Source organism: Lepisma saccharinum, chromosome 29, assembly GCF_977018435.1.
Source record: "Lepisma saccharinum chromosome 29, izLepSacc3.1, whole genome shotgun sequence".
Lineage (NCBI taxonomy): Eukaryota > Metazoa > Arthropoda > Insecta > Zygentoma > Lepismatidae > Lepisma > Lepisma saccharinum.
Genome location: NC_139257.1, coordinates 37,836,281 through 37,864,236, shown reverse-complemented (window position 1 = coordinate 37,864,236; position 27,956 = coordinate 37,836,281). Strand labels below are relative to the sequence as shown.

The 27,956-nt window shown below is 39.4% G+C and overlaps 1 protein-coding gene across 1 annotated transcript; it reads right to left on the bottom strand.

Annotated features, from left to right (window-relative positions):
* Positions 1–31: 31 nt before the first annotated feature.
* Positions 32–27,682, bottom strand: LOC145981207 (venom serine carboxypeptidase-like). The gene is made up of 6 exons (XM_083114337.1): positions 27,356–27,682; positions 9,948–10,131; positions 7,529–7,675; positions 5,050–5,124; positions 3,352–3,518; positions 32–1,068 (listed from the first exon to the last, which is right to left on the bottom strand). The coding sequence occupies exons 1-6, from the start codon at positions 27,659–27,661 to the stop codon at positions 538–540; spliced, it is 1,410 nt and encodes a 469-aa protein (XP_082970463.1). The 5' UTR covers positions 27,662–27,682; the 3' UTR covers positions 32–537.
* Positions 27,683–27,956: the final 274 nt, after the last annotated feature.

Genomic DNA, 27,956 nt, shown 5'->3' with positions numbered 1-27,956 from the left:
AAGTTCTTCACAGTTTAGCTTTGATTTTTATCGAGGAAGGAGAAAAAGCTGCATGGAAAATAAAACAGAATTTGTTTACTTCGTTAAGTGTCCTTTGCAGAACAATCTATCTCACAGATGGAAGATTATTGCAAATTGAAGTATCTCGAAGTTGAATAGGTAAATTTGAGTCTGAAATTCTTACAATTTTTTTTTTAGATTATTTGTAATTTGTGGTATTTGTGACTTGTGTTTGCAGATATATTTTGAGTCTGAGTATGTGAAATGGCAAATGTATACTCCGCACCTTAAACTACATTTTAAATACATATACTGTTTAATTGAATTAGAAGTTTTGGATACGTTGGAATTACACATACTCTTTGTATTGTTAATATATTTGTGGGTGTGGGTGATGAGAGGTGGTAGGTAATGCATAAGGTTGAAATAGAAACATCAGCTTGTACTCTTGAATTTTCAGAAAGTTCACCTTGAAAACCGGGAATTATACTTGAATTTTATCATGACCCTAGAGTGACCACCCTGTATGACAATCTTCTAATATTGATCAGTAAAGTTTTGGTTCGAAGTAAATCTTTGGATAAGATCAAGAGCCCATTTTGGTTGATCTGTCGGAACCATGTGGCCAGCATTGCGTACGAGCAGCTCCGTAAACAAACCAGCTGATTTTGCATAACCAGCCAACTCATCACCCACGTACCATTTCCAGCGATGAGCTGTAGCATATTCATCTCCAGCACTGAAATTCAGTGTCTGATAAAAGCTAAGCGATAAGGAGTATGGGATTTGTAGATCGAGTTGGCCGCTGTAATATAATACTCTATAATTATCTAGGAGAACTTCCACCCAAGGTTTCACAGTCTTCATAGTATCTTCTGCCAGGTGATCGTAAACGGCATCTCCATTGCTGTATGTAGTGTTGCCAACATGAATGGCAATGCGAACATTGTCTTGCTGAACAAACAGTTCATGGTTTCCACCTCGTACTGGTTCGGTTGCATACAAGAAGTTGTACATGAAGATATCCCCAGACTGTTCAGAAAAACCACCTAATATTTCACTACGAAGCTGTAAGAACAAGAATCAGTAATTACATAAACAAAATATTTATTATGGCAATTAAAGAATTATTACGTCATTATTAATTTTACCATTTATATTAGGGATTTCATGGTTCTTTATCAGTTTTGGCCGAACAATCAAAATGTATATTTCACACTCTAGCAGTGATGCATGCTACCTAGCTTGGATTAACACATGCTCTTTTCATAACGTAATAACATGTGTGGGTGATGTTGCTCTCGCTGACATACGAGGTGTGGCTAGAAAGAAACCGGATTGATGTTGCTGTCGACAAATGGCAAGCACGTCAAGGTCAAGCAGTGCATGAGTGTATAACGTGATATCCTGCCTATCGACTGTATGATTGCCCAGGGTGCACGGTGCTCAGTTCCACTGTAGCTTGTGGATGAAGTAAACCGTACTTCTATGCTCCGTCGGAAAGAAAGTTAAGTGGGAAAGTGGAACAGTGTATCAATCTGAAGTTTCTTATGAAACTCAGAAAATCCGCCACAGAGACTTATTGTTTGTTGAAGGAAGTGTACAGAGATGAGTGTTTATCATGCACTCAAGTGTTTCAGTGGTTTCAAAGGATTAAAGGTGGACGAGAAGTGATCGCAGGTGACTCGCGTCAAAAACAGAATCCAACATTGCAAATGTTGGTGAATTCATTTGAATTGGGTACCCGAAGGTCAAACTGTCAACCAATATTATTTCATTACTGTGCTGAAGAGCCTTGTGAGCGAGTTAGAAGATGACAAACTGATTTGTGGAAAAGCAAGTCATGGATTCTTCATCAGGACAATGCTCCTGCTACACGGCATTGTCAGTCAAGGCTTTTTTGGCCAAGTATGGAATCCCAGTGTTAGAACATCCATCCTATTTGCTGGATCTTGCTCCATGCGACTTTTTTTTTATTCCCGAAGGTCAAATCAGCAGTGAAAGGAACCAGATTTACGACCGTAGAATCTGTGAAAAGAAAAGCGACGGAGGTCATGAACATTGTTTCAGAAAATGATATCCAGCAATGGAAGATTTGTATGGAGCAGTGTATCGATAGTGCAGGGGAGTACGTTGAAGGGGATAATGTTCGTATTGTACAAAATAACCAATAAAAGATTTTGTAGCAACAGTCCATTTTTTTCTAGCCACACCTCGTATAATCACAAATATAGTATTAATCTTTCATCAACAATATTTTTAATTTCTCATTTTACACACCACTGAACATTTGACTAAACATCCAAATATCATTACTTTATATTTTTATAATAATTACCGTTGTTTTGTTCACGAAATGAATGTTGTGTGGTTTGTACCACCGTCCCTGCTTTTTCCGTAATGCCATTACATACACAGGTGGCACGGCGCTTACTGAAATATTTTTCTTAAAAATTCTTAATTTTCAGCAATACACACATGATTATTTGTTTACTTGGTCACTCAGATCGTTTATCAGGTCCAAAATTCGCCTCTACTCCGCCTCGCAATCCATTTTCACAGCAACAACTCGGACGAGGACCTCGGCACTGTACGTCCCAAAACAGAAACAAGAATACACGTGCAGGTGGCATGAAACCGCATGCACAAAACTCCGATGTGTTGACAGTAGCACAGGTCGAGGCAACTGGGCATTGTGAGGAGTTGGAGATGGTGCTTGTGCAAGAGAATTCCTGCAAGGATTTGTCCACCCAACAAAAATGTGCAATAATGTTGCAATAGTTCTGTGTGAGTGGCGTTACGCCGCCCACGCGTGCACTGCGGTGTTAAATTTGTTTGTCTTCAACACTTTTCACTCTTGAAAGCTTGGAAATAGCTCCAGAAATCACATAGAATCGCTTCAACAATAGTATTCTTTACATCAGTAAAGTTGTAATCATTAAATATAAATAAATAACCCATGCTTGACAGCCTTTGAAGGCCCTTGGCCTATCTCCTGACTGCCAGTCTGGCTCCCACAATCCTATATAGAGGTGTGGAGATCTTCAACCGGTAATGGGGTGACATAGGGTCAGCACATCGAACCCCCAGTCATTATAGGAGATTTCCCAGACCGGGTTACACTACTCACTTGTCGCTCTCCAATTTCCTCACAATGGTGGGTTGCCATCGGTTCTATACACAGGCCAAAAACCCAGAGACTGAACCCAGCTGGAATCAAACCTTTGCCGTCCTAAGCATAGCTCCTTAGACCACACTGCCATGGAGGAGGACAATTGTAATAATTATTTCCCCTAAATTTGCCATCATAACACGGTGCTATATCCATGGGGAACTTTACATTTTACTTACATGAAATGCATCAAGATATCTTTCCTCTTGAATTGCAATAACAGCTTCATCCTGCAGTTGGTGAAGGTGGTTGGTGAAGTTAGCATCAATGAAACCAAGTTGATAATAATGGTCTGCATAATTTAACATGGACACTCTATCACTGACAGCATTACCTAGTGCCAATCCTATAAATAGAATTACATTCAACATAGAATATTTTCCAGGTACTCAAGTTTTTGTACAAAAGCCTCCAACACAATCATTTCATTAATACTATAAATTTGTAACTTGATAAATATAACAGTTGGGCTGAAAAGTTCGTAGGCTGACTCATAGATGGCGTTACTAGAATTAAATCCATGTGATTTTTACTTAGTACTAACCTTCAAAAGATACGTGTATAAATTTCACAGCTGCTGGATAATTAGTTCGTGAGATATAGCATTGTGAGTGAAGCAGCTTTTGTTATTGTGAAAAAATGGATAAAAAAGAATTTCGTGTGTTAATAAAGCATTGCTTTTTGGCGGAAAAAAATACTGTTGAAGCCAAGGCTTGGCTTGATAAACATTATTCGGACTCTGCACCAGGAAAATCAACCATTGAGAAGTGGTTTGCTAAATTTAAACGAGGCAAAATGAGCATCGAAGACGATGCACGCAGTGGACGCCCCAAAGAGGCTGTTACCGACGAAAACATCAAAAAAGTCCACAAAATAATTTTAAATGATCGTAAAGTGAAGTTGATCGAGATAGCTGAGACTTTAAAAATATCAAAGGAACGTGTTGGACATATTGTGCATGAATATTTGAACATGCGAAAGCTGTGTGCAAAATGGGTGCTGCGCGTGCTCACAATTGACAATGCACCGTGTCACAAATCAATGAAAACGATGGCAAAATTATATGAATTAGACTACGAATTGCTTCCCCATCCACCATATTCTCCAGATCTGGCCCCCAGTGACTTTTTCCTGTTTGCAGACCTTAAAAGAATGCTCGCTGGAAAGAAATTTAGCACTGATGAAGAGGTAATCGCCGAAACTGAGGCCTATTTTGAGGCTAAAGAGAAATCGTACTATAAAAATGGCATCGAAAAATTGTATGACCGCTATAATCGTTGTATCGCCCTCGAAGGCAACTATATTGAATAATAAAATCGAATTTTGTCAAAAAAATATTTTTGACTATGTTAGCCTACGAACTTTTCAGCCCAACTGTTATGTGGCTCAAGTAAATCAAACTAAATATAATAATAATAATAATCCTGTGTGTAACAGCCCATGAAAGGCCTTGGCTTACCTACCAGCTGCCAGTCTCCCTCCCACGCTTTCCCTCGCCACCTCTAAGCCTGGAGATTTTCAACCAGAATTGGAATAGTTGGGGGCTCAGCCCGACGTATCCCCAGCCGTTGCAGTAGGTCTACGTGACCGGATTACGCTTACTCATTCGAAGTTCCCCAATTTCCTCACGATTGTGGGTTGCCTATACACAGGCCTAAAATTCCCGGAGACAACCAGTGATCGAACCCACAGCCGCCGTCCAAAGCACCGCCACGGAGGAGGACCAACCTAACTATGCAACTTGTAATTTGCAGTAAATTAATTTATATTTAATTAGGAATATGAAACAAAATAATATAATTTATTGTAGACAAATCTGGTTTAAAAATTTCCTCTCATATTAACAGAAATGTGGCATTAAAAATTTATTTTCCTACCTTGAAGATTTATTTTCAGAGTTGCATTTGGATTTTCCACATGTATCTTGTAACCAATAGCAGGTATATACATTCCTGAAAGAATAAGGGAATACATATTTTTGCAAATCATTATTTCTATGGTTTTGAAAACATGAAACATTTATATCGCTTCTAAGATTGACTATTTAATAGAAAAGTATAAAGCTTTCTTGTCAAATATTCACAAACATTTCTATGTGGGGCACTGTACACCATGAACTAATATTATATTATTCTTCTGGAACTATTGTAGATGAGCTTTTTGTAATATGAAACTTCTTAACTCTAGTAATTGAGTATTTACTCAATGCCTCAGATACAACAACTGAGATGTGTTTTTTTTCTGTGAACTTTCAAAAGCTCCCATCGGAATAATGCTGATGGTCGAAATGTTAGCATAATGCTAACACCTCCATTTTTTAAAATTTTGTTGATTGTTTTTTGTTCACAATGTCATTTTTTCTTCGTTATGTGAATATTGCACATTGTTGTTTCGTCATGTCCAGTGTGCTGTGGCCCGTGAACATTTCTTTGAGTTTGATTGTCATCTTCGACGGCTGATACTTCGCTGTTGCTGTCACGGTCACTTATGCTAGCTTCTCCATATCTTGAATCAAGAATATCGCTCTGAATATCAAGAATATCTCGCGTACACTTTCATAGTCTGTATAATCCATTAACTATTGAAATATATGAAGGATGTCACTTAAACACAAGAAAACCAATACAATTCACGAAAACAAAATATAAACAAATGAAAAAAAAACAGTCCCGTGGATGGCCGACACGTGAGCATCATGCTAACATCTGATGATGTGTTGACAGGATCATGGCATAACTCCTAACAAGGGAATGGAATGCTCCACCTTACTATATTTTCCTACCCAGAACAAAACAAACGACAGCTAGACTGAGAGCTCTCGCAATTTACAACAGATACAGGGTGGTGCACGATATGATCCACCATTTGTTTTTTCGTTTTTTTCAGATCTGAGATGAGGAATGACATCATGTGTGCCAACAGCAGTTGCAGTAGTCATTGGAAATATCGTGTGATGAAAACTGAAGCGTAGTGCATCCACCTGTCCCCAGGGGGCTAGATTATACAACATGGCGGACAAAGGAAGACTTACGACGGAACAGCGATCAGCAACTGTGCTATTTTTCGCCGAAACAAAGAGTATTGTGGGGACTCAGAGGTGCTTTCGTGCATATTTCCAGACTCGGTGGTCCCCCTTGAGTAAAACGATACACAAACTGCAAAAAGTTTCTAGTGGAAGGAACACTACTGGAATCAAAGCGTGATTGTCGTAAACCCGTGCGTTCGCCTGAGAATATTGAAGCCGTCCGCGTCGCTGTGCAGAGAAGTCCTGGAAACTCAACCAGAAAAGCAGCAACACAACTTGGGATATCAAGACGTTCTGTTCAAAGGATTCTTGAAAGTGATCTCCACATGTATCCGTACAAGAAGGAGATTGACCTTCTCTAATTGGGCCGAGGGTAACAATGCAACACTGTACAACATGTGGTTTTCTGACGAGGCGCACTTCCATTTGGATGGTGTGGTTAACAAACAAAATGTGCACTTTTGGGCAGCTGAGAATCCACGAGTGCTTCATGAAAAACTCAGCCATGCACCGAAGGTTACGGTCTGGGCCGCTATCTCCAGTCATGGTCTGATCGGACCCTTTTTCTTTGAGGAGACAGTACACAGTGAACGTTACTTGACCATACTCCACAATAGTTTTATTCCACAGCTTCTTGCCACAGCTTTACTGTTCAATACGCAGTGGCTTATGCAAGACGGTGCAAGGCCACACAGCAAATATTGTTCTGGATTTTTTGCACGACATTTTCAATCTTCGTGTAATTTCAAACAGATTTCCTGATCGTTTCGCTGGTGGACAATCCTGGCCCGCATATAGCCCAGATCTCAACCCCTGTGATTATTTTCTTTGGGGTTTTTTGAAGGACAAGATTTTCGGAAAAAACCCTCAAGATTTAATGGAACTGCGAAGACTTATTGTTCAGGCTTGCAGTGAAATTATGGAACCCATGTGCCGTAGGGTAATTGGAAATATTAGTGTTCTCTTGACTGAGGTTAAAAGTCAAAACGGTGGCCATATTGAGCATGTATTTCAGTAGTACGTTTTTCCAAAGTGTAACCTTTGGTTCATTTATGTTTCATTGAGAGATTCTTTATAATTTATTTTTTATTCAACAACAAAATGGTGGATCATTTCGTGCGCCACCCTGTATATAAGCAGATAAATGTCAAAGTTAGTGCAGCTCTAACATGTCTACCAATGGTGGGTTAAATATTTTTATCACTATTCATTATCTCAGAATGCAATCTAAAATCTGCAAAAAAAGAAAAAGGTTTTCTGGTACTGTTTCTTCTTTGAGACAATAAGATAACAAAACAATTTCCTCTGATATTAATATTCCTCACAATTACCTCCATATGATTCTCCAGTTACATAAAATTCATTTTGTTGAAGTTCAGGAAATAAAGTGAAAAACTGCGTGAGTGCAGAGTATAAGTCTCTTCCAACATCATCTTCTGTATTTGCATATCCTGCATCATCATCTGTGAAACTGTAACCTTAAAACAAGAGAATAAAGTTCAGAAAGACAAATAATAATAATAACAAAACTTCATGTGAGTTCTGAAGTTAACAGATATGAAGGTAATGTTATAACTGGGCATAACTTGGTGGGATCTTACTTTGGGGGGACAGAATCCAACTATGGCTTAACTTGCGGGGGAGGGGGTGGAAGAAGAAACGAATTTGGGGCTTAAATTGCAGCATTATTTCATAAATAACTGTTACAATTGCAAAATCACAAAAATTACTCTTTTTTACTTTTCTCCTGAGTTCTCAGGAGATTAACCAAAGTACTCGTAAATCTGGCCGCGGTGGCTCAGTCGGTAACGCGTCTGACTACCATGCTAAAGGTCCCGGGTTCAATCCCCGGCATCAAATCCGGAACTTTTCTAACTGTGGAAGCGGCCCCGGCGCCTACCCAGCGTCGAATAACATGGGTACCTGGGTGAAACCCTGGGGGGTAAAGGTGGTCAGGGGCGTGATGCTGATCACATCACCCCCACTCACGACCGGATCAAGAAAGTGTGGGGCGTTACCCCTACACCCCCTATACGCCTTCATGGCGTGGTGCTATGCACAGGGGAACACTTTACTTTTTTTTTTTTTTTTTTACTCGTAAATCTTAATAAACCTGAAAATTTTGAGAGGACAAGTGTTCCCCCTTATCCCTGCCAAGTTATGCCTATTTATGTGACTGTGGAGATAGGCCATACATACATACACAACCTTGACGATTTGTGGATGTGATGTTGTATTCTCCAGCTGCCTTTATTCCCCCAGGTATCCATTTATTAGAAGCTCATAGCAGGTCTATATAATAGGGCCATTGCTTTAAAAATTCCTTACCTGAAATTACCCACCCACGACATGAAACCCCTTGTCTCCTGTGTGGCATTCATATGCTCTACCAACTGCACAACCTCTAGTTAACAGATATGCAGGATGATATTTGTAGAGCATGAGGGGAATTCTCCCTCTCTGGTTCCAAATTGTTAGTAGTTAGGGGAGGGGAGAGGAGGGAAGAGATGCTATGACTAAAATTACTATATTTTGAAATAAGTTTTTTTAATCCCCTCTCCCACTGAAAATTCCTCAGATATACCACACTGTCAATATTTTGAATAGATTGTTTTAAAAAGAACTCACACTTTCCCCACATTTTCTGGGCTTCAGATGGGCTATGCCATTCTTAAGTTTATTTTTGTATTGTCTTAATTTGAATCACTTTATTGTCAGTTTTTTTTTATTATTTCTATAATGAGGATGAAATTGATGAAGGGACGTTCAAAAACAAATACCCATGCCCAAACCAGAACTCGAGTCTGGAGCCTTCAATAGCAATGCCATGACAATTGACAATTGAACATACTTGGACGCTGAGTCGCGGATGTCATTCTTGAGTGTAAATTATTGTCCCTGTGTTTTTAATTTTATGTCAAATATTTGTACTGTAATATTTATTGTGATAATGGGATTGACTTTGACAATGATGAAAGAAAACAATTAATACTCATACTTTTCCTCAAATTCACAGTTGGCTATGTTAGCCTCAAAACCATGAAGACCTGCTTAATTCATGTGTCTATTAATATAGCATTTATTTAAAGGGAATCAAATGAAGATTAGAACAGATTCTTGGTTCAAGGTACCTTAATGAAATTCACCTTCTCACATGTCATTTCTGGATATGCTACTGGCTCAATGTGACATGGATACAGCTAATCTCCAATCTTGCTTTTCCCTGTACAATGCATTTAATTTATTTTCAATCCCAATACTTGCCATCCGCTGTACTTTGTCACTAAGCATATCACATTGACCAAAGGTGTTGTAGAGTTTGCAAGTTAGAAAAATTAATGGAAGAGGAAGGCACTGTGTATATACTCTTTAGATAGAATATCATCCACTGAGAATGTAAATGTTTTATATCCAATTTTTCATTTTTCCAGGAAAGCCCTTTAAAGTTTGAAAGTTTGGATCTTTGCCATCATTGCAAAGGCTGATATACTGAAGCTTCTCTAAAAAGAAGTATTTTTTTTTTGATTAGGTATTTATGCAGTAATTAATAATTGAAATTTCAGATAGAACAATTGCACACAATACTAGCTTTGATTTCAGAGTGCCAGTGTTCTATCTACCAGGATTCGAACCCGGGACCCCTGGCATCGTAGCGTGATATGCTAACCACTCTGCCATGGGGGACGGCTGAAATTGATAGAAATGCATTAGTAAATTGAAAGTTTTGCACTAATATTTATCTTGACTCACCAGTTCCAACAGGATTATCAATGTATATGACCGAGTGGTTTTTGTTCCAAGAAAATGGATTAAGTTTCAAAGTGTAATCTGTTTCCACTGTAAATGGTCCATTCTCAGTAAACAGACCATACAGTGATGAACTTCCTGGTCCGCCTTGCAGCCACAATAAAACAGGATCGTCTGCATAGTTGCCCTGAATGAAAGAAGAGTAAATAGAATAATCCAGCTTTCACACTACAAAACAAATGATCCCAGGCTCATCCTGGGTAAAGCATATAGATATTCTTCGAATTATATTCATGAATCCTAAAGTGTGCAGAAGCAACATCAGTTAAACTAACTCCTTGATGTTTTGGGAAGAAGACAATGGTTTGCAGGCTTCTGCTCCTTATAAACAGCCACTAAACGCAAAAAAGTTTGGTGGTAGAAGACCTGAAGATGGATTTCTCAGTATATTACAACTTATATAAGATGTTTAATCTTGCTAAGGAAGTAAACTTAATTAGCACTATACCAGTGGCGTCTCGTCCCTTGGGGCTTCCGGGGCTTAGCCCCTAAAGAAAAACGGACGTATTCACGTAATTATCAATCACCATAACGCATAACTATCACACAGTCTTTTAAAAGGCGATTTTTACCCACGTAAATTCATCGTCTCTTGCAATGGATACGACAGCGCTCCTGCATTGATGTCAATTATCGTTTTCCGGGGCACGTCGCAAAGGAAGGCATGGCCTACACCCACCTACGCTACAGTGAAGGTCATATGCTAGCAGAGAGAGGAGGGGAGGGTGCAATGGATTTGAGTGCTGATTCGGGGCTAGTAAAGTTGCGTCGCGTTCGATCTCGCGTGTTGTTCTGTAGTGTTTTGGTGGCTTTCATTCGCTATGTTTGAGTGAGTTTGGCAGGGTTGATGTTCGAACACAAACTGATGAAGGACATAGGCTGTCGATTACAAGACACAATGAATTTGTCCGGAAAAATAGGCATATATTAAATAGAATTATCGATTGCTTAAAATTCTGTGGTTCGACATGAACTTGCTCTATGAGGACATAATGAAAGAGAACAATCTTTAAACACAGGCATCTTCCCAGATTTATTATCCCTTCATAGAAGAGGGAAAACTAAAGAGGGAACATCGTGTTCTTTATTGTAGTGAAGAGTTGAACAACATAAACTCTATCAGTAGATTGCATTCATTTTTTATTTAAAATTATTTAGAGGGTACCTTTTCAGAAACAGTAAAAATGACAAACATAGTTTTAATAACTCCAGTGGCAACAGCTGAATCTGAACGATGTTTCAGCACATTGAAGCGTATTAAAACCTGCTTAAGAAATGCAATGGGACAAGACAGACCAAATGCCTTGGCACTTGCTTACAATCAGCGGCGTATACTCTGGGTCATCTAGGTAATCGCAGATGACCTGGCTGTATTTCTTTTTTAAAAAATATATATATATATACATTTCTTCACAATATTCTTCCAAACCAATTTCGATGCATACATTTCTTTGCTTCCAGCACGCGAATGCTTCCAACCGTTTGCCGCTGAATGTCCGGGAACCTTTCTCCAGCCGGTGGAATGACTTCAGGGAATCTCACCCTGACGTCATTCCTCCCGCTTCCCTTACAACCCTTGGCGAGGAGGGAGGAGAGAGGAAAGAGGGGAGGAAACACTGCTTCTCAGGCGCGGTGATTCCGTGCCCAGGGTAACCTCCTTCTTGTGAGAGTCCACCGGTCGCACTCTCAACCTTCAGAGCCTTTACCGTTCCCTCCGCTGAACTAGGGAAAACATACCCGGTAGAATGCGAAGAACAGGAAAATTGAATAACATGGGCAAACCAATTCTACGCTAATTTTCACTTCACATTTGCTTCTGTCTTGCTGATTTGTGTTACTTGAACATAAATTTATCAAAAGGAAAAAGCTTAAATATTGAAGATGAAGCAAACTAAATTAAAATTCAAAGCTTAAGCAATTAAAGCACCTATTTCAGGGACGTCGTTAGGGGGGCACGGGGGGGCACTGGCCCCCCGAAACGTTTACGTGGCCCCGGCAAACTGTTCTACATTTGCTGAAAATTTTACTTTCATGACAAATATTGCAAAATAGTTTTTCAGTAATTTTTTCTTTCAGTTAGAAACACTGTTCTTAATTTGAGTGGCACGAACCCAAAACCACATTTCTTTCTCGTTTTCCTGCTTCTAGCTATAGTGGATGTCAGTGTAGGAACCTAGAACTTCGTCGTTTCTCGGAATTTTGAGGGCGCGGTCTTTCCACCCCTAGCAGTCGCAGGTCAACAACAGGCAGGGTTGGGCGTTGAGTGTTGCCGTTGCGTCCAAACAATGTTTTGAGCTTGAGTAGATTGAAGAACGACCGCTTGTGCAGCGGCAAACCACATATATGCAAACAGTTACAACTGGTCCCGAATCAGAGCGCAATACACGCTAAATAAGTATAATGGTGGCAGGATGCCTCATATCTCCGGGTAAGTAGTATTATTCGCACCAAATATCTATTATACTATTGAAACAGTTTAAAACACGCAACGTGTTAAAAGTAATTATCTTCACAAACTGTACGATTTCTCGAGTCGCATATTTTTCTCGAGACCGATTTTGAGAATCCTCCTTAACAAACGATGCCTCCCCGATTGCACAGCGTTGTTGCCTTGTAATCGGGAGGTCCCGGGTTCAATACATGGGTGGAGGTACACAGTGGTCCGGATCTTACATTAAACTGTAGGTCCAGTCCCGATTAGCCTTACTGTGCATAAATTGGACTAAAAACACCAACTCAACTCAACTCCTTAACAAACTTTTCGAAGAATCGAAAATTTAAACAAGAACAAGTAAATATATTTTTGTAATTTTGAAGTAAATTATTATTATTATTGTTATTATTTTGGGTATTTTTGGTTCGTATGAATCTGCCTCACACAGTAAGCTTATTTTGTTGAGTCAAGTACAATAACAAACCCTTGCAATGAGTCACTGGAAACGCATGTGAGGTTGCATATATTTTTAAGCATCTATAAATATATAATAACCCGTGGTTCGACAGCCCTGGAAGGGCCTTGGTCTATCTCCCGACTGCCAGTCCCTCCTACAATCCTACCTAAAATTTTAGAGGTGTGGAGATCTTTAACCAGTAATGGGGTGACGTGGGGTCAGCACGTCGAACCCCCAACCGTTATAGATATCCGTAAAGAATAATTATATTCTTGTGGTAATGAGTCGTTGTCATTTAACAAACTTCATTAATTTTTTCCATCAGCATTATTTAAAATGTAGTGACATACTGAACTTACCAACTTAACAAAGGCACATTGATTGCTAAATGAGAGGCATTTTCCTTGTGTTGCAGAGCAGGTTCAGTTTTTGGAGTATTGCAATGTTTTACACAGTCCGTTCGAAGAATTTTGAGAATATTGATGTTTTGTCAAAGGGATCAGTCCCGAATAAATATCTGTGGATGTTTTACAGGTTTCATCGTATTTAAGAAGGTAATTTTTCCTGTACAACTTTCCTCGGTACAACATGTCTTTTGCCACTCAAGCTGAAGAGCCGATTCATAGGTGCAACGACCTTGGCATAAAGAAACTCTGATTGGCACCATGTTGGCAAAAGACTCAAGAAGTCCCGCAACCGACAGAACTCGAAGCGCTCGGATCCTACGGTGACATACACTTTGGTTGAACACAAACGGATGCATTGGTAGGAAACGCAGTGATTTTATGGGCCGTCCCTTTCTGGGAAGTCGGGGACCTTTTGAAAACACACTTTCCCTTCATGCACACCAGGGGGCCTAAGCCAGGTCACCCCCTCCCACAAAATCTTCTCTTCATCTGGCTCTGGTTATCGGCCGCGCCGAAACGCACTGCAGGTAGCTAGGACTTTCTGGGTTAATTACTTTATGGTTCACCAGTGGCGGAGCGTGACCTTTCCAACAGTGTAAGCCTAGCATGACGAAGGCTATTTCCCGTTGTGCTTATTTTTGGGCTGACATGGTTAGTGATTTATCCACACACTCGACCCCCCCCCCCAATTTTTTCAGAACACTTCCCTTGAATTTTTCACCAAATCAAAAATTCTGGATATCTCATAATTAAGTCAGTGTTATTCCTATCACAATGAGTAACGTATCGATAAAAAATATGCAAAGTTAGATAAAATGAATAATAATAATAAACAAACAAAAACAGAAGGAAACAGAAAAGTGCTGAATACTTTTTACAACCGCATAACCAAGTATCAGCTCCGTATCATGAATCGCAAAATCGGCGCACTTTATTTTTCGTTTCTGTTACTATGTTTGCTAGAGAAGGAAGGGGTGGGCCTACCTATATCCACATGTTTCATCTTGGCAGCAAAATCCTTGCTGGACAACGGCGTCTTCAACAAGTTCTCCACCCCAGCGCACCACATTATTCCATAATGCACTTCACTACTGTATCACACCACAGCACAGGGACGACATTCCGCTTTTCAATAGATGGAATTCGCAACAGCAATACCTCGAGACTTTAACAAACACACTGCAAGAAGGGGAAACAAAAATAAACCAGATCCAAAATCGGTCACTGCTCAAAGCAGTGATCTTTCGGACTGTGAGGGGAATATCCCTTTCGGATATAAATAAATTCCCTCTCTTGCCTTAAAATTCCCTATATTTAGTAAAAAAAAAAATACAATATAAAAGAAATGCTCACAAATTGTAGGGATATATCCAGAAATTTCTATCAAAGGACATGTAAGTGCTTTCTTAGGATAGTGTAAAAGCAAATCTAGCACCTAAAAGATCATAAACAGGCTTTTCGTACGTTGTTAGAAGAGTGTTTGAATCACGGACTATGTAATTAATAATATTTGGTTCACATTTGACATGAAGTTTGTAAAATTGGTTCAATCTTAAGTTTTCATTAACATTTATTTATTTATTTACTTATTTATTTCACTTTTTAGCTCAATTATTACCAGCTGAGTTCATACATAAACGGAAAACAGAGATCTTAATATGTCTAATGTTTATGCTCTCCTACAAGCGAAAAACAGAAACAACAAGAATTTAGCACATCAATGTGTATCTAATTTTCCCGTATCCCGCTCATTTCTAGGTTTCTCCTTTTTCCCCTTCCTGTTAGTTTTTTGCTTCAGAATTCCCTGTTGCTGAAAAAAAAATAAAACTCCTTGAAGCACCACCTGCTCAAATTTCCTTTGCAGTCAACCATTCATACCCGACAACGCTGGAGCCCCTCCTCTTGCAGGACCTGTGTCTCACTGGCGCGTATTCAGTGAAGCCAACCCAAGCATAATGGTGCAAAATCTCGCACAAGTTTAAAAAGTCGTTTGTAAGTTGGAGATATAAATAAAACAACAGGGCCGCTTTTCGTTGTGGTTGAATTTTCTCAAACTTTTCACATAACGTGGAACCCATGCCGTTGGTTGAACCATTCGAATTTATATTTGTTTTTGTTATAAATTAATATTTATAATATGAAAATCCCAGAACAATTTAGTAGTATGTAACATAATTTCGGAGTTTAAACGACACCATGGATGTCCAGAAGGGGCAAGGGGAGGAGACACTTTCTGAAAAATGAATGTCAACCATTTTCACACATATAATTTCATTTCAGTCACATCAAATTGTTAATTGTTGTAAGGGCGTTGCAGAAAAATGTTCACTTCAAATTGAATTAGTATATTTTGAGAAGGGAAATATACCTAGTTTACCCCAACCCCTGAAAAAAATACTTTGCTTAATCCTCCCTAGTGGAAAGAAATACTGCGGACGTCCATGAACAACACTTTTTCTAAACATAAGGTTTGCAACGCTGCTGTAAGCCTCTGCCCGTAGGTTTACACACCTAGGGTTTCGACGCGCTCTTCTCCCTATATTCCTTGCTCTTCTCCTTCCAGATACGGTGGGCGACGGTAGGCACTGCTCCTTCGCGGTCAGAAATTTGTAAGGCAACATTCAGACGGCTTACAACTTTCCCAAAGCAAAAGGCGGGAGTTCTCATGTGCCATCTGGTGCTGAAGTGTTGCAATCTAACAAACAGGATCTCGAAGACTGGTATCGGGCCGAGATGAACTTTGAAGTTTTTACGAATTTTGCCATATAATTACATACATTTTACTAGAACTAATAAAGTGTAAGCCCGGCTTACACGGCTTACATGGACGCTCCGCGCCTGTGGTTCACCATGGACATATGCTTACCAAATTGCAAGAGACAAAATTCTACTGTTTGTCCCTTTTCTGGCGGGAGATGAATGACAAAGATGTCGCGGTTCCTTCAGGTTCCCACACTCAACACTTGTGCTCATAACCTGCAATGAAGGGAGAGGCCATAATAAGCCTTTGTAATATACCAATCTTATATCCTTCCTTGTAACTTTCCACTCATTTTCAAGAAACATCTGCTTCTTTTTGCCCTACTGAGTTGATTGGTCGACAATTGATGACTGTCAGCTAGTTCGAAGAACAGTTTGATCCAAGAAGTTGTTTCGTAGTTAGCTTCTGTAAACGTGAGATTCCGGTAGGATCACGGAGTGCTTGAGATCTCATTTTCATGCTTTGCGAGTGAAATTTCGATTGATTTGGTTCATTTTACTTCGCTCTTCTGCCACACTTGGCTAATTGCGAAGATGGGGATGAGTGATGATATGATTAAATTGATCAATGGACACAACAAACACCCATGCTCAGTCCGGAATTCGAACCCGGCACACCTGGCATCGTAGCACAATGTGCTAACCACTCCGCCACGGGGGTAGGCGAAGTGAAATTTCGAGTGTGAAGCTGCCAGCTTGTTTTCCTCTCGAAAAAGGTGAAGTAGGATCGACTGATCAACCAAATGTCCAACACATTAACTTTCTAAATTGGTGTCCGACTACCACACAGGAGACCGCGTTTGACTCCCAGGGCGGTTGATCTCACATGTGATGAAGAATAAGTCCCATTTCAATTAAGGAAGGAAGCGAGGTATGTAGTCAACATTTTATAGTAGTGTGCATGCTCTAGAAATAATACGTTTCAAAATTCTGCATATTTTGTGATTTTTCTTTATTTAGCCTCCTCAAAGGTCCATCTACCCATAAGTTCTATGTGTTTATTGGGTTCCGTTGCAGGACCGGAACCTTTCTTCTCGCACAATTTAAATTCGGTCCTAGTAGTGTATTGTTCCATTAAAAAAGTTACTGGATCGTATTTAAATTGATCCGGAAAAAAATCCTGCACCGAATTTTAATTGATCCTGGAAAAAAGGTTCTTGGACAGTGTTTAAATTCAGCCGCAAAACAAGGTTCCTGGACCGTATTTAAATTCATACGGAAAAAAAGTTTCTGGACCGAATTGAGGCCTAGAACCCATTTACACTTACTGATTTTCTCTCCCGGATGTGAAATGAATTTATTTACAATACCTGGACCATTAACAACCCTGGGATTGTTAAAGATTAGGGAACGCATACATTCTAATCCCATTATAGGACCGGAATCTTTTCTCTCGCACAATCTAAATTCATTCGTACCAAGTTGCGAATTGTTTCATTTCAATACGGAACTTTGACCCTATTTAAACTGATCCGGGAAAAAATGTTCCTTGACCGTATTTAAATTCATCAAGAAATAAGGTTCCTGGACCGAATTGAAATTCATCTGGGAAGAATATTCCTGGACCGAATTGAAAACTTTACAAATGAAAAGGTTCATTACGGTCCAGAACCCATTTACGCTTGCTGATTTTCTATCCTGGACCGGAATTGAATTTATTTAAAATTCCTGGACCTTTAGCAACTCTGACCTCCACCCGCAAATGCAGACGCTGTGGCTGCTGCTTAGGCGGAAAAGTTGACTAGACATACAAATAAAATTTATCCAAAGGTATATAGCGAATAATAGTTGCTTACATAATATTATCATGAAATACGGAGAGCCAAATTACTTATCAAGCATTTTCTGTTATTTGCCTATCCTAGTGGGAGCGAAAATCATTTGCCCTTGCTGGTGAACTCGGTTCCTGCAAATTCAAGACGGCGTTTTCTAATTTACATTTCTATTTGGGCCGACAACTCCGTGTTGGAGTGGTTAGGAGGTTACGCTACGAAGCAGAATGTCCCGTGTTCGAATCCCGACCTGAGAATGTGTCTTCTTTGTGATGGTCCTTTCATCAAGTTAATCTTAACTCATTCTCATCTTCACGATTAGCCAAAAAGTGTCAGAAAAGTGAAGTAAAATGAACCAAGTCAATCAATAATTTCTGTTTCGTTATTTTACGCCGCTTTTCTACCTCTTGTGTTAAATGCGACGATGAGACTGAATGATGATCCGAAGGAATAGCGATGCGAGACATGATGCAACCACGCCTGTCCAAGGTCCGAACCTTGGACCTCTGGTTTCGTAGTGCGTCATGCTCATGCTTCGGGAGTGGAATCCTTTGAATTAAAAATTATAAAAGTAGGGTGAAAGAAAACAACATTGTACTGTGCAAAAAAAAGCCATGTTTAGGTCCTCTAAAAAAAAGTACAGTTATTCAGTAAAATTAATTTTGAAGGACAAAGCCTCCGAAGTGTTTTTCCATTCGGTGGCGCGTGGTCATCACATCGAGTCCCATCTAGCTTTGAGAGTGGAATTCGCTTACATATTGATTTCAAGTAGCTTCTCAATTGTCCTCACGATGTTAGGCCATCACAGAAATTTTGGAGTTCCTACCAGGAATCGAACCTTGAAAGACTAGAGCGCAATAATTTGAGCGCGCGGGAATTTTGTTGTTTCTATTGCTCGCTAAAGACTCGTGCATGTCCCATAGAATAGTGGTTAAGGGTGTCGCCTTGCAATAAAGGCCGCCGGATTCGATTCTGGTATAAACAATATACATGGGATGCCTATCTTGAACTCATTACACAAACATTTCATTTTCGGACCGTTGTCATAATTGTACACCTGATTCCAGCACCCTTTTATATCTAAACCCACGGAAGAGAGTTTTCTCTACTTCTCAATTTTCTTCGAGCAAATTTACAAATCTAAGGAGTAACGACTAATGCCATTGTTCTTGGTATCTCAAATCTGACATAAGAGAAAATACATGGATTTTTAAAGATTGTCTAGATGCCATTAAGTTAATGCGTTCATTGTGCATTTAGATTCCCGAATAATGGCCGTGGATTTCGCGAGTCTATATTCGTAAATTTTAGGGGGCTACAGGAGAATATAATGTTCTCTTTCAACAACACACACACACACACATATATATATATATATATATATATATATATATATATATATATATATATATATATAAGCACACACACATACTGTACATATATGTAGGTCTATATGGTATATTAATAGTTTGTTAGTTTTTAATGGTTTGATAGAAAAAATCTTAAGTTTTGGGCCCCCCCAAACTGATCAGCCTAGCTACGTCCCTGACCTATATGCTGACTCCCCCCATCCTTGTATTTACAAAAATAGTGATTGTTTCTCCTCTCTAATCTTCAAAAGCAGCGAGAATACTTCTTTCACGGAACTGAATATTTTTTAAAGGGAAAGATATCAAAAATAAATTATATATATATATTAGTTAATTTATGTTGATATATTCCGCCTCTTTAGATTAATAGTAATGAAGATGAACGAATTAAACATAAAACGAAAAAAACAATCAGGCACGTAGCCAGGTGGAGGACTCGGGGGGGCTGAAACCCCCCTCCCCGAAATCCTACAAATATCTAATTTAAAAAGTGTAGAGTGATAATTAATTTTACTTCATTAGCAGGATTAAACACCTTGCATAATACGTTGTAATAATCTGAGATTCATCTTCAGGACTTCTAACCCCACTGTTTCAACTTTATGTGGCGGCTGCTAATAAGGGATGATTCCCATCCCGAAATAAAATTTTGGCTCTGGCCTGCAATGATTCGAACTTTTAAAACCTGTCATTTCGAGCTCGGAAAGGGATTTTTTTTATCATTCATAGGGAATTTCATTCTGAGCCAGGAACACAACAACAGAAGTTTGGCGCGTGAAACTGAATGCGTGTAGTCGTTGGCTTCGTGCTGTGCTTCGTGTTTATTATTTATTTAGGTGTTGGTGTTTGTCCTGATAGTGCTGTGTTAAAGGGTAATGGATGTGATACAAGATTTGCTGGTGAAACCTTTTGGAACAAGATCTTTTCAGAAGAAGTTGCAAATTGTTAATACAGGTAGGCCAGTGTCATCGCTTGAACTTATTTCTACACACAAAGACAAAAATCGGGAATATGTGAGGCATTTTCGCAAGCAAATTATGACAAAACACCATGGTTGACAGGAAGTAAAAGTGTTAATAAGCTTTGCTTCTTTGTTGGCCGTGCTTACTTTTTGGGGCTGAAAAGAATGTATGGACGCGTGGTGGATTCTGTAATCTTTGCAACGCTTGTGCCAAACATGAAAAATCCAAAAGTCACATAACTTCCTTTGTTAAGCTGCAATCTTTCGCACAGACACGTATTGACGTGCAACTGGACAAACAGCGTGCTTTGGATGTGCTACAGCACAAGTAATCGGGTCCTGGAGTAAGTTGAATTTTGCACTTAAATTAATATTGCGGGTTTTTATTTCACTAGTGCACGTCTTTCATTTTATATTTCACAGGTTGTTTATAATAATAATAGCTTTATAATACTGTCTTGTTTTATTATTTGAAATTCTACACGTATATTAAACTGCAATAACGAGAATTAATTGATTGTGGTCGTAGCAATAAGACAAACATTCCGACACAATATTCCTAAATCCAATATGGATCCTGACATAAATTGCACGGAAACTTTTGGAGTTTGAGGATGAAGAGTCGGAGATTACCCACTCGTTAGAACCAGCATACGCCACTGCTTACAATAGAGATAGAATACATTTCAAACATAGAGGGCTTCAACGAAAAAGTAATAACAAAATTTGCTGAGCAGAAGAACAGGAGTCAACGTTCGTAGAAAGGTATGTTGCACAACAATACCTGTTTCTTTTGTGAATTGTCATTATATTTTAAATTCTTTAAAAAAATAAGTCCAGTTTTGTAGTTTAGAAGAAGATAAATACCCGTTCTTTTTGTAATTCATGTAATTTGTCATTACATTTTAAATTCTTTCAAAAAAGTAAGTCCAGTTTTGTAGTCTAGAAGAAAAAAATACCTTCTTTTGTAATTCATGTGAATTGTCATTAGGCCTATATTTTAAATTCTTTAAAAAATAAGCCCCGCCCAAATTTGAGGCCACGAGACGCCACTGCACTATACACTATTTAAGTTAAATATTTGTAGGATTTCTGGGCGGAGCTTCAGCCCCACTTGCTAAGTGTCTGAATCCTACAGATTCCATGTTGCATGGATAAATGGGGTTAGGTAAAGGGGGCCCGTTAAATGGTTGATTGCTTACCACAGTCATTAAGGTTGGTTGGTGTTTTAAGTCCACTTTATGCACAGACAGGCTAATCGGGACTGGATCTACAGTTTTGAAGTGGGATCCGAACCCCTGTGTGCCTCAGTCATTTAGGAACAAGGAACCTTTGCTCCATGAAGTAAACTTTAAAACCATAAAAAATTCACCTGTATTAAACTTAATATGAAATATTAATGATACTATAGTAATCGAGGAAATCGTTTAAGTGGTTTCTATTTGTTTGTCGAATGTCAAATAAATACTTTTGATTGGCGAAAAGTTATTTTCTTTGTCCGTTGCGGCAGCTGAGGAAAGGGAGGAGACACTAACTAATTATTGCATGTCTGGTTGATTGATTGATTTAGTGTTCTAAGTCCAATTTACGCACAGTAAGGCTAATCGGGACTTGGCTAACATTTTAAAATGGGATCCGAACCACTATGTGCCTCCACCAGGTATCGACCCCGTGACCGCTTGATTACAAGGCGACGACGATACCACTACCCACCTCTTTGACATTGTGCACATACGTTATAGTATTCTCGATATTTTCTCGCTAAGGGCTCCGAATATTTTACTTGTTTACTTGTGAGGGGGAGGGGGCACATAAAACTACGCCACGTCACTGTGAACAATCCTGTATGCGCTGGTTATATCACCACCCAAAATATAATCCTACCTTTTCAGCAGCTGTAGGAGATATCACTCCAATGCAATGTGATTGTTCACGTTCTCTGTCATCAAGTTAGGAAATGCCAACTAAACACAGATAAAATATTGTTTTTTTATTTACACGATGATGAAACAGCGATTTTGAACAGGCTAGTTTGTTGCAGGGCTTCAGCACGTGTGAAGATGAAACAGGCATTAGCACCAAAAGATATTCCGAAGTACAGCAGCATGTGCGAGGATTCGTGGTGTCAATAATCTTATTTCTTTGTTCCAGCTTTACAATAAATGAACGTCCAAATCAAGAAGGATGGCAAAATATACGACTGAGCGAAGAAAGTGTAACCCAACTTCTCCCCATTACGGTCATATTACACATTTTATGGAACTCCTGTCTGCGCAAAGAAGCCCGATATTAACCAAGATTTTCCAAAATTTCAGTTTTTTTAGCTTAGCTCATAAATACCAACAGTTATGAGGATTAGTATATTATTTGTATAAACACAAATCATAGTCAAATCATAGATAACAAAAATGTATATTATATAACACACAAAAATAGACACATTACACAACCCCTCGCTATCACTCAGCATTCACACACTCATTCAAACTTCAGGGGAAAAATTACATTAATTACATTGGCCCTTTTTTAGACACCATGCAATATTTAGTTTTTCTTATGAATATTAAACTGCGCCCGCAAACGTTAATTTGCTTAGAATTAAAGATACTTAACTTCCATCTGCGCGTGCTCAATACATTCTGCCAACGGGCATGACACGTAAACTTTTATATTTTTGCAATTTATTAAAACATTTAAATAATTGTTGTAGAATTATCACTAATGCGCCTTGGAACTTCAATAACATTAGGCAGGGCACGCAACTCGTGCAACATAGATATCAACTGCAAGGCATACATGTTTACAAAATAAAAAATGAAGACACTGATGTATGAATATATTAAAAATAGCACGAAGTTAATTTACTTCCTCACTTAGTCTCTCTCTCTACTCGGGGGACGGCGAAAAAACGGGCGAAGTTTCTTTACCGGGGGTATTCGTGGATTCTCACTGCTAATCTTGCGCGGGACGTCGGCGTCGTCTCAAGACGCAGTAGGTGTCGCTTCGTCTCTCAATCTTCTCTTCAAGACGGTAGGTACAGGTGAGGGATGGTGTCGCTTCATCTTCCCATTCCTCTCTCTCTCTCTCTCCTTCTCATTCCGTAGAATTCTCGTCGGGCGTTGGCGTCGAAGTACTCAGGAATGCTGATTCGGCTGGCGGCTTTCGGCGGTATCATTACATGGCTTCAAATTGGGCTGCGGGCGTCATTTGTGGCGATGTGGCGTTTGTGGCTTTCGTGTCGGCGTTTTAGTGGTGTGACGTCGGGACGCTGAGCGATGATCTGCTGCGTTGTCGGCTTCATGCAGGCTAGGAAGACCCAAGGCCCCCCCTTCTCTTGATTTTAGCCCGCCATAGTTGTATTAATGTTCCTCGTCACAAAACGAATAACGCGAATCCAGTGCACAGGTCACTAATTAACACTGCGTATTTGTACAACTAGTCACTCACTCACGCAGGGTAAAATGCACGGCGCGGTAGAAAAAATACAAAGTCCCGAATCTTTACTCCGACTGTCGCAGAGGTGTTGTCGGATCGAAAACTGGCGCTAAACTGTACGTGTTTGTTCGTTCTGCCACTATTTCGAATTCAACAGACTGACCTTTAGGCACGGGAATCTGAAGTTACGACGTTGGTGGTCAAGCGTCCCTTTTTTGCTTGGTCCAGCTTCTTCAAGCACACGTGTTGCGTTAGAATGGGGTGAAAAGAATAGTTCTAACCTCATCCGGTACGTAACATGTTCCTCCAGTAATTGGCCTCCCACGTGGACTTTCCTGTCGCCAAATGCACAAAAGTCGCTCAAAAACAGTGAAAGATTTATCACAGCACATTGTTAGTTCCGAGCTCCTACGACCGAAAGGGGGAAAAGTCGACAAAAGCAGAAAAACACAAAAGGTTCAGAAACGTGGTGTTTTTCTACCGAAGCTTCCAGAGGATACGAAGGTTACAGAAAAATATAAAATAATGAAAGCCTAGGATATAGAATAATAAAAAAAAGTATGTGACAAAAACTGATTGTCATAATCTAATGTTTATGCAATGAATATGTAATCTGTGATTTTGCATATCTTTGGGCTCGAGTTAAAAAAAGAAATGAATAATACGATCAGATCCTTTGCGAGGCATGGAGCACGTTCGGCGAGGATGCCTAGGCGTGCAATCGTTACAGGAAAAATAAAAATGCGCGGAACACCCCAGAAAATGTCGCTCAGGTTCCAAACTTCGTGTTGGGTGTTTTTTATCCATTGGTACCCAACTAGGAGGTAAGTCACTAAATTCACACATTTTGGGAAGTTTTGGACTATGCTAAAGAGATATTCCCTTTCCCCTGGACATATCGTACATTGTATAGGCCTACTTGGGTCCGGCGTCCGGGATGAATTTGAAAGAAATAGTAAATATCCTACATTGTGAATATCACATAACTTGAATTAAGAGAATGGAGAAGCTGTTTATTATAAGAAAAATCAGAGAAAAAATGTTTTTTGGAGAAGTATACTTCAAACTATTTCCCAGCCACTGTCAAAAAGAATGTCAACAAAACCACGTCACTTCTGAGAACTACTACATTTCATGTGTTAGCTCTGCTTCTTGTTCATTCCCAAAGTGTATAGGCTTATTTCTGGGGTAGTTGCGTTTTCTCCACATTATACCGCGTTTCCCGCCGGTAAACCACTAACTCTCTACCCTTCTTAAACCCGAAGGTTTATGGCTGCAACAACACAAGTCTTCTATTTCTCCCTATCCTGAGCAAGATCTATCCACTATTTTCCATTCTTACCGAGTTCCTTTAGGTCCATTTCAACGTTATCCCTCCATCTTCGTCTTAGCCTTCCCACTGGTTTCTTACCATCAGGTTTCCCAACAACAATCCTATAAACTCTTTTTTCCTCTCCCATTCGTGCCTCATGGCCTGCCCATCTTAGTCTTATTGATCTAATTATTCTAATAATATCTGGACAGGAATGCAATTGTGCAGTTCTAAATTATGTAACCTTCTCCACTCACCTGTATCCTCATCCCTTTTAGGATCAAATATTTTCCTAAGGATTTTATTTTCAAATACTCTTAATTTATGTCACTCTTTTAATGTAAGGGACCAAGTTTCACAGCCATATACTACAGGCAAAATTACTGTTTTGTTTTGTATATTTTAACTTTTAGTTTCTTAGATATTATACGAGAAGATAAAAGTTTATGAAGAGAGATGTAACACGGATTTCCTGAATTAAGCCTGCTTTCTATTTGCTCTTTAATATAATTTTCATTTGTTAGTATTACTCCCGGTAAACCAACGTTTCCTTTCTTTCTCCGGGCCTCCCCCATGGCACAGTGGTAGCGTCATTGCCTTGTAATCAAGGGGTCCCGGGTTCGATACCCGGTGGAGGCACAAATGGTTCGGATCCCACTTTAAACTGTAGGTCCAGTCCCGATTAGCCTTACTGTGCATAAAGTGGACTTAAAACACCAACTCAAACCAACGTTTCTAATTTATTTCTTATATTTAGCTTTAATATATAATAATAGCTTATTATACGTATATTACACAAGCTTTAAAAACAAGAAAAACGATTGAAATTAATTCAAGGCTAGTTCACGTACGCCACTGATCGTTGTACAGTGGGATCCATGAGTATTACCGTGCAAATTGTCCATGACTATTTTCATTAATTTTTCTCTTACACCCTGTATGTTTTTAAGCCATGGATTCTTATGTATGCTGGTGCAGAAGTTGTCAACAGCTTGTTTTGAGTTTTCTTTTAATTCTTGAAGCTCTTACTGGGTCAAGTAAAGAGCACGAACATGGTGATGGACAATTTTCACGGTAATACTCATGTATCCCACTGTACAACGCACCCAACGACAACCGAGTTTCCTTCCTGATTGTACGCAGGGACAACGAAGGAGCCCTGGAAAAAGTGGACGGGTGCAGTGGCGTGCCTAAGAGAGGGTTGATGGAGTATAGCCCCCCCCCCCTTTCTGGCCCAGTATTCCTTAAAAAAAAAAGAACGTCAAAGGCAGGAAATGATGGGAAATTGAGGATTGACTGCTAAAAATGTATCCTTAATCTTCCCCTCCGAAAATCCTGGGCACGCCTCTGGACGGGTGACTATTTAAGAACACATGACCTGCCTGCGTTGTCAGTTCACCGCTATAAACTTCTTTGACGAAAAGGACTGAAACAAAACGCCAAACAAGCTGCAGACAACTTCTTCACCAGCATAAGTAAAAATCGATTCCTAAAATAACTCGGGATGCAAGAGAAAAACTAATGAAAGTAGCCATGGACAATTTTTCAAGCAATAGTTATGCATCCTATCCCACTGTACAGTGGGATCCATAAGTATTACCGTGCAAATTGTCCATTACTATTTTCATTAATTTTTCTCTTACATCCTATGTGTTTTTAAGCGATGGATTTTTATGTATGCTGGTGCAGAAGTTGTCAAAAGCTTGTTTTGAGTTTTGTTTCAATGATTGAAGCTCTTATTGGGTCAAATAAAGGGCACGAACATGGTGATGGACAATTTGTACTATAATTCTCATGGATCCCACTGTACATTGGTTCGATACTCACTTTAACCCATAGATAGGTCCAGCACCGATTAGCATACATGACAAAAAGTGGACTTAAAGTTAATCTAGATGGGCGGGTGTATAATAAGTACATACGATAAGAATTGTTGCGATAAACCAGCTCAAATTTACAGAGGAGATGTCACTGTTATGGGGAGTTCCTGATCTTGTGGGCTACAGAGGCAATCGCGCCCGCATCGCCTCCTCTATGGCTGAGTTCTGTGTATGCGACTCGTACGTAAATATTAATTAGCAGAAAACAGAACTTCATCACAAAATTGAACAATACATTCGTAGGTTATGTGAGAAAACGACAATCGACAATACAAAAATTATTTTATAAATGAATAGATTCCATAATAAGAATTACACTTTCATTTATCTATCAAGAAGGAGGCCCCCCCCCATAAAGCCGAAGGTCCACAGGGAAGATGATAGGGCGATCGCTGCTCCCAACTGCCATTCGATCCTATTATTATACCTACATTTTTTGAAGAGGCAAATGTTCTGCCTTTTATCATCCCCTTCCCAACTCTAACTTCTTGATCCGCCACTGCCTCTAGAACTTTACAGCCCCTAAAGAGCGGCCCTGGATCTTTATATTTAAAAAAACTTACCTCGGAAGGAAAGAACCAGAAGAATAAATTCGAGTTGTATTCTTCATTGACAGTAAAGTATCCCGAATAACTCTGAACTTCTGATAGATTTCGCACAGTTGCCAGATCTCGGGCTTCGTCAATTCTACCCGCTGCTATCAGGGGAGAAAGGTACAAGGGCTCGCCAACATCGCCTTCAACAGGTCGAGGTTCGAAAATGGGATATACGTCCATTTTCCAAGCATCATGGACTGAGTATGCAGATATGGATATCACATTGAGCGAGAACAGCACGATATACGTGCCTAACTTTTGCATAAACAGCATTCTATAAGTTTATGCTTTCACTATCCAATCACAACAAGCACATTTTGAGAATTTTGTTTTCAGATATACACCTTACACAAATCATTACATTTGCTTCGTCATCAGGTGATATTGTACTTCATAATACATACTTGAACTTGGACACTGAACACGTCTTTGTTACATGTTGAATTCTTGTGATAGGAGTTAAATTATGTAATCTTTAAAAACCAAGTAATGAAAACTCAGGGACGTATCATAAAAAAATAGTAGAGCTCCAAAGTAGATAAACAGAGAATGTTTGGTTAGAAGCTGA

Coding starts and splice junctions, on each gene's coding strand:
- LOC145981207 (XM_083114337.1), bottom strand. CDS start 27,661: ATGCTGTTTATGCAAAAGTTAGGCACGTATATCGTGCTGTTCTCGCTC. Junction 7,676..9,947: donor TGATAATCCTGTTGGAACTG/GTGAGTCAAGAT, acceptor TCTTGTTTTAAG/GTTACAGTTTCACAGATGAT. Junction 1,069..3,351: donor GATATCTTGATGCATTTCAT/GTAAGTAAAATG, acceptor TTGTTCTTACAG/CTTCGTAGTGAAATATTAGG.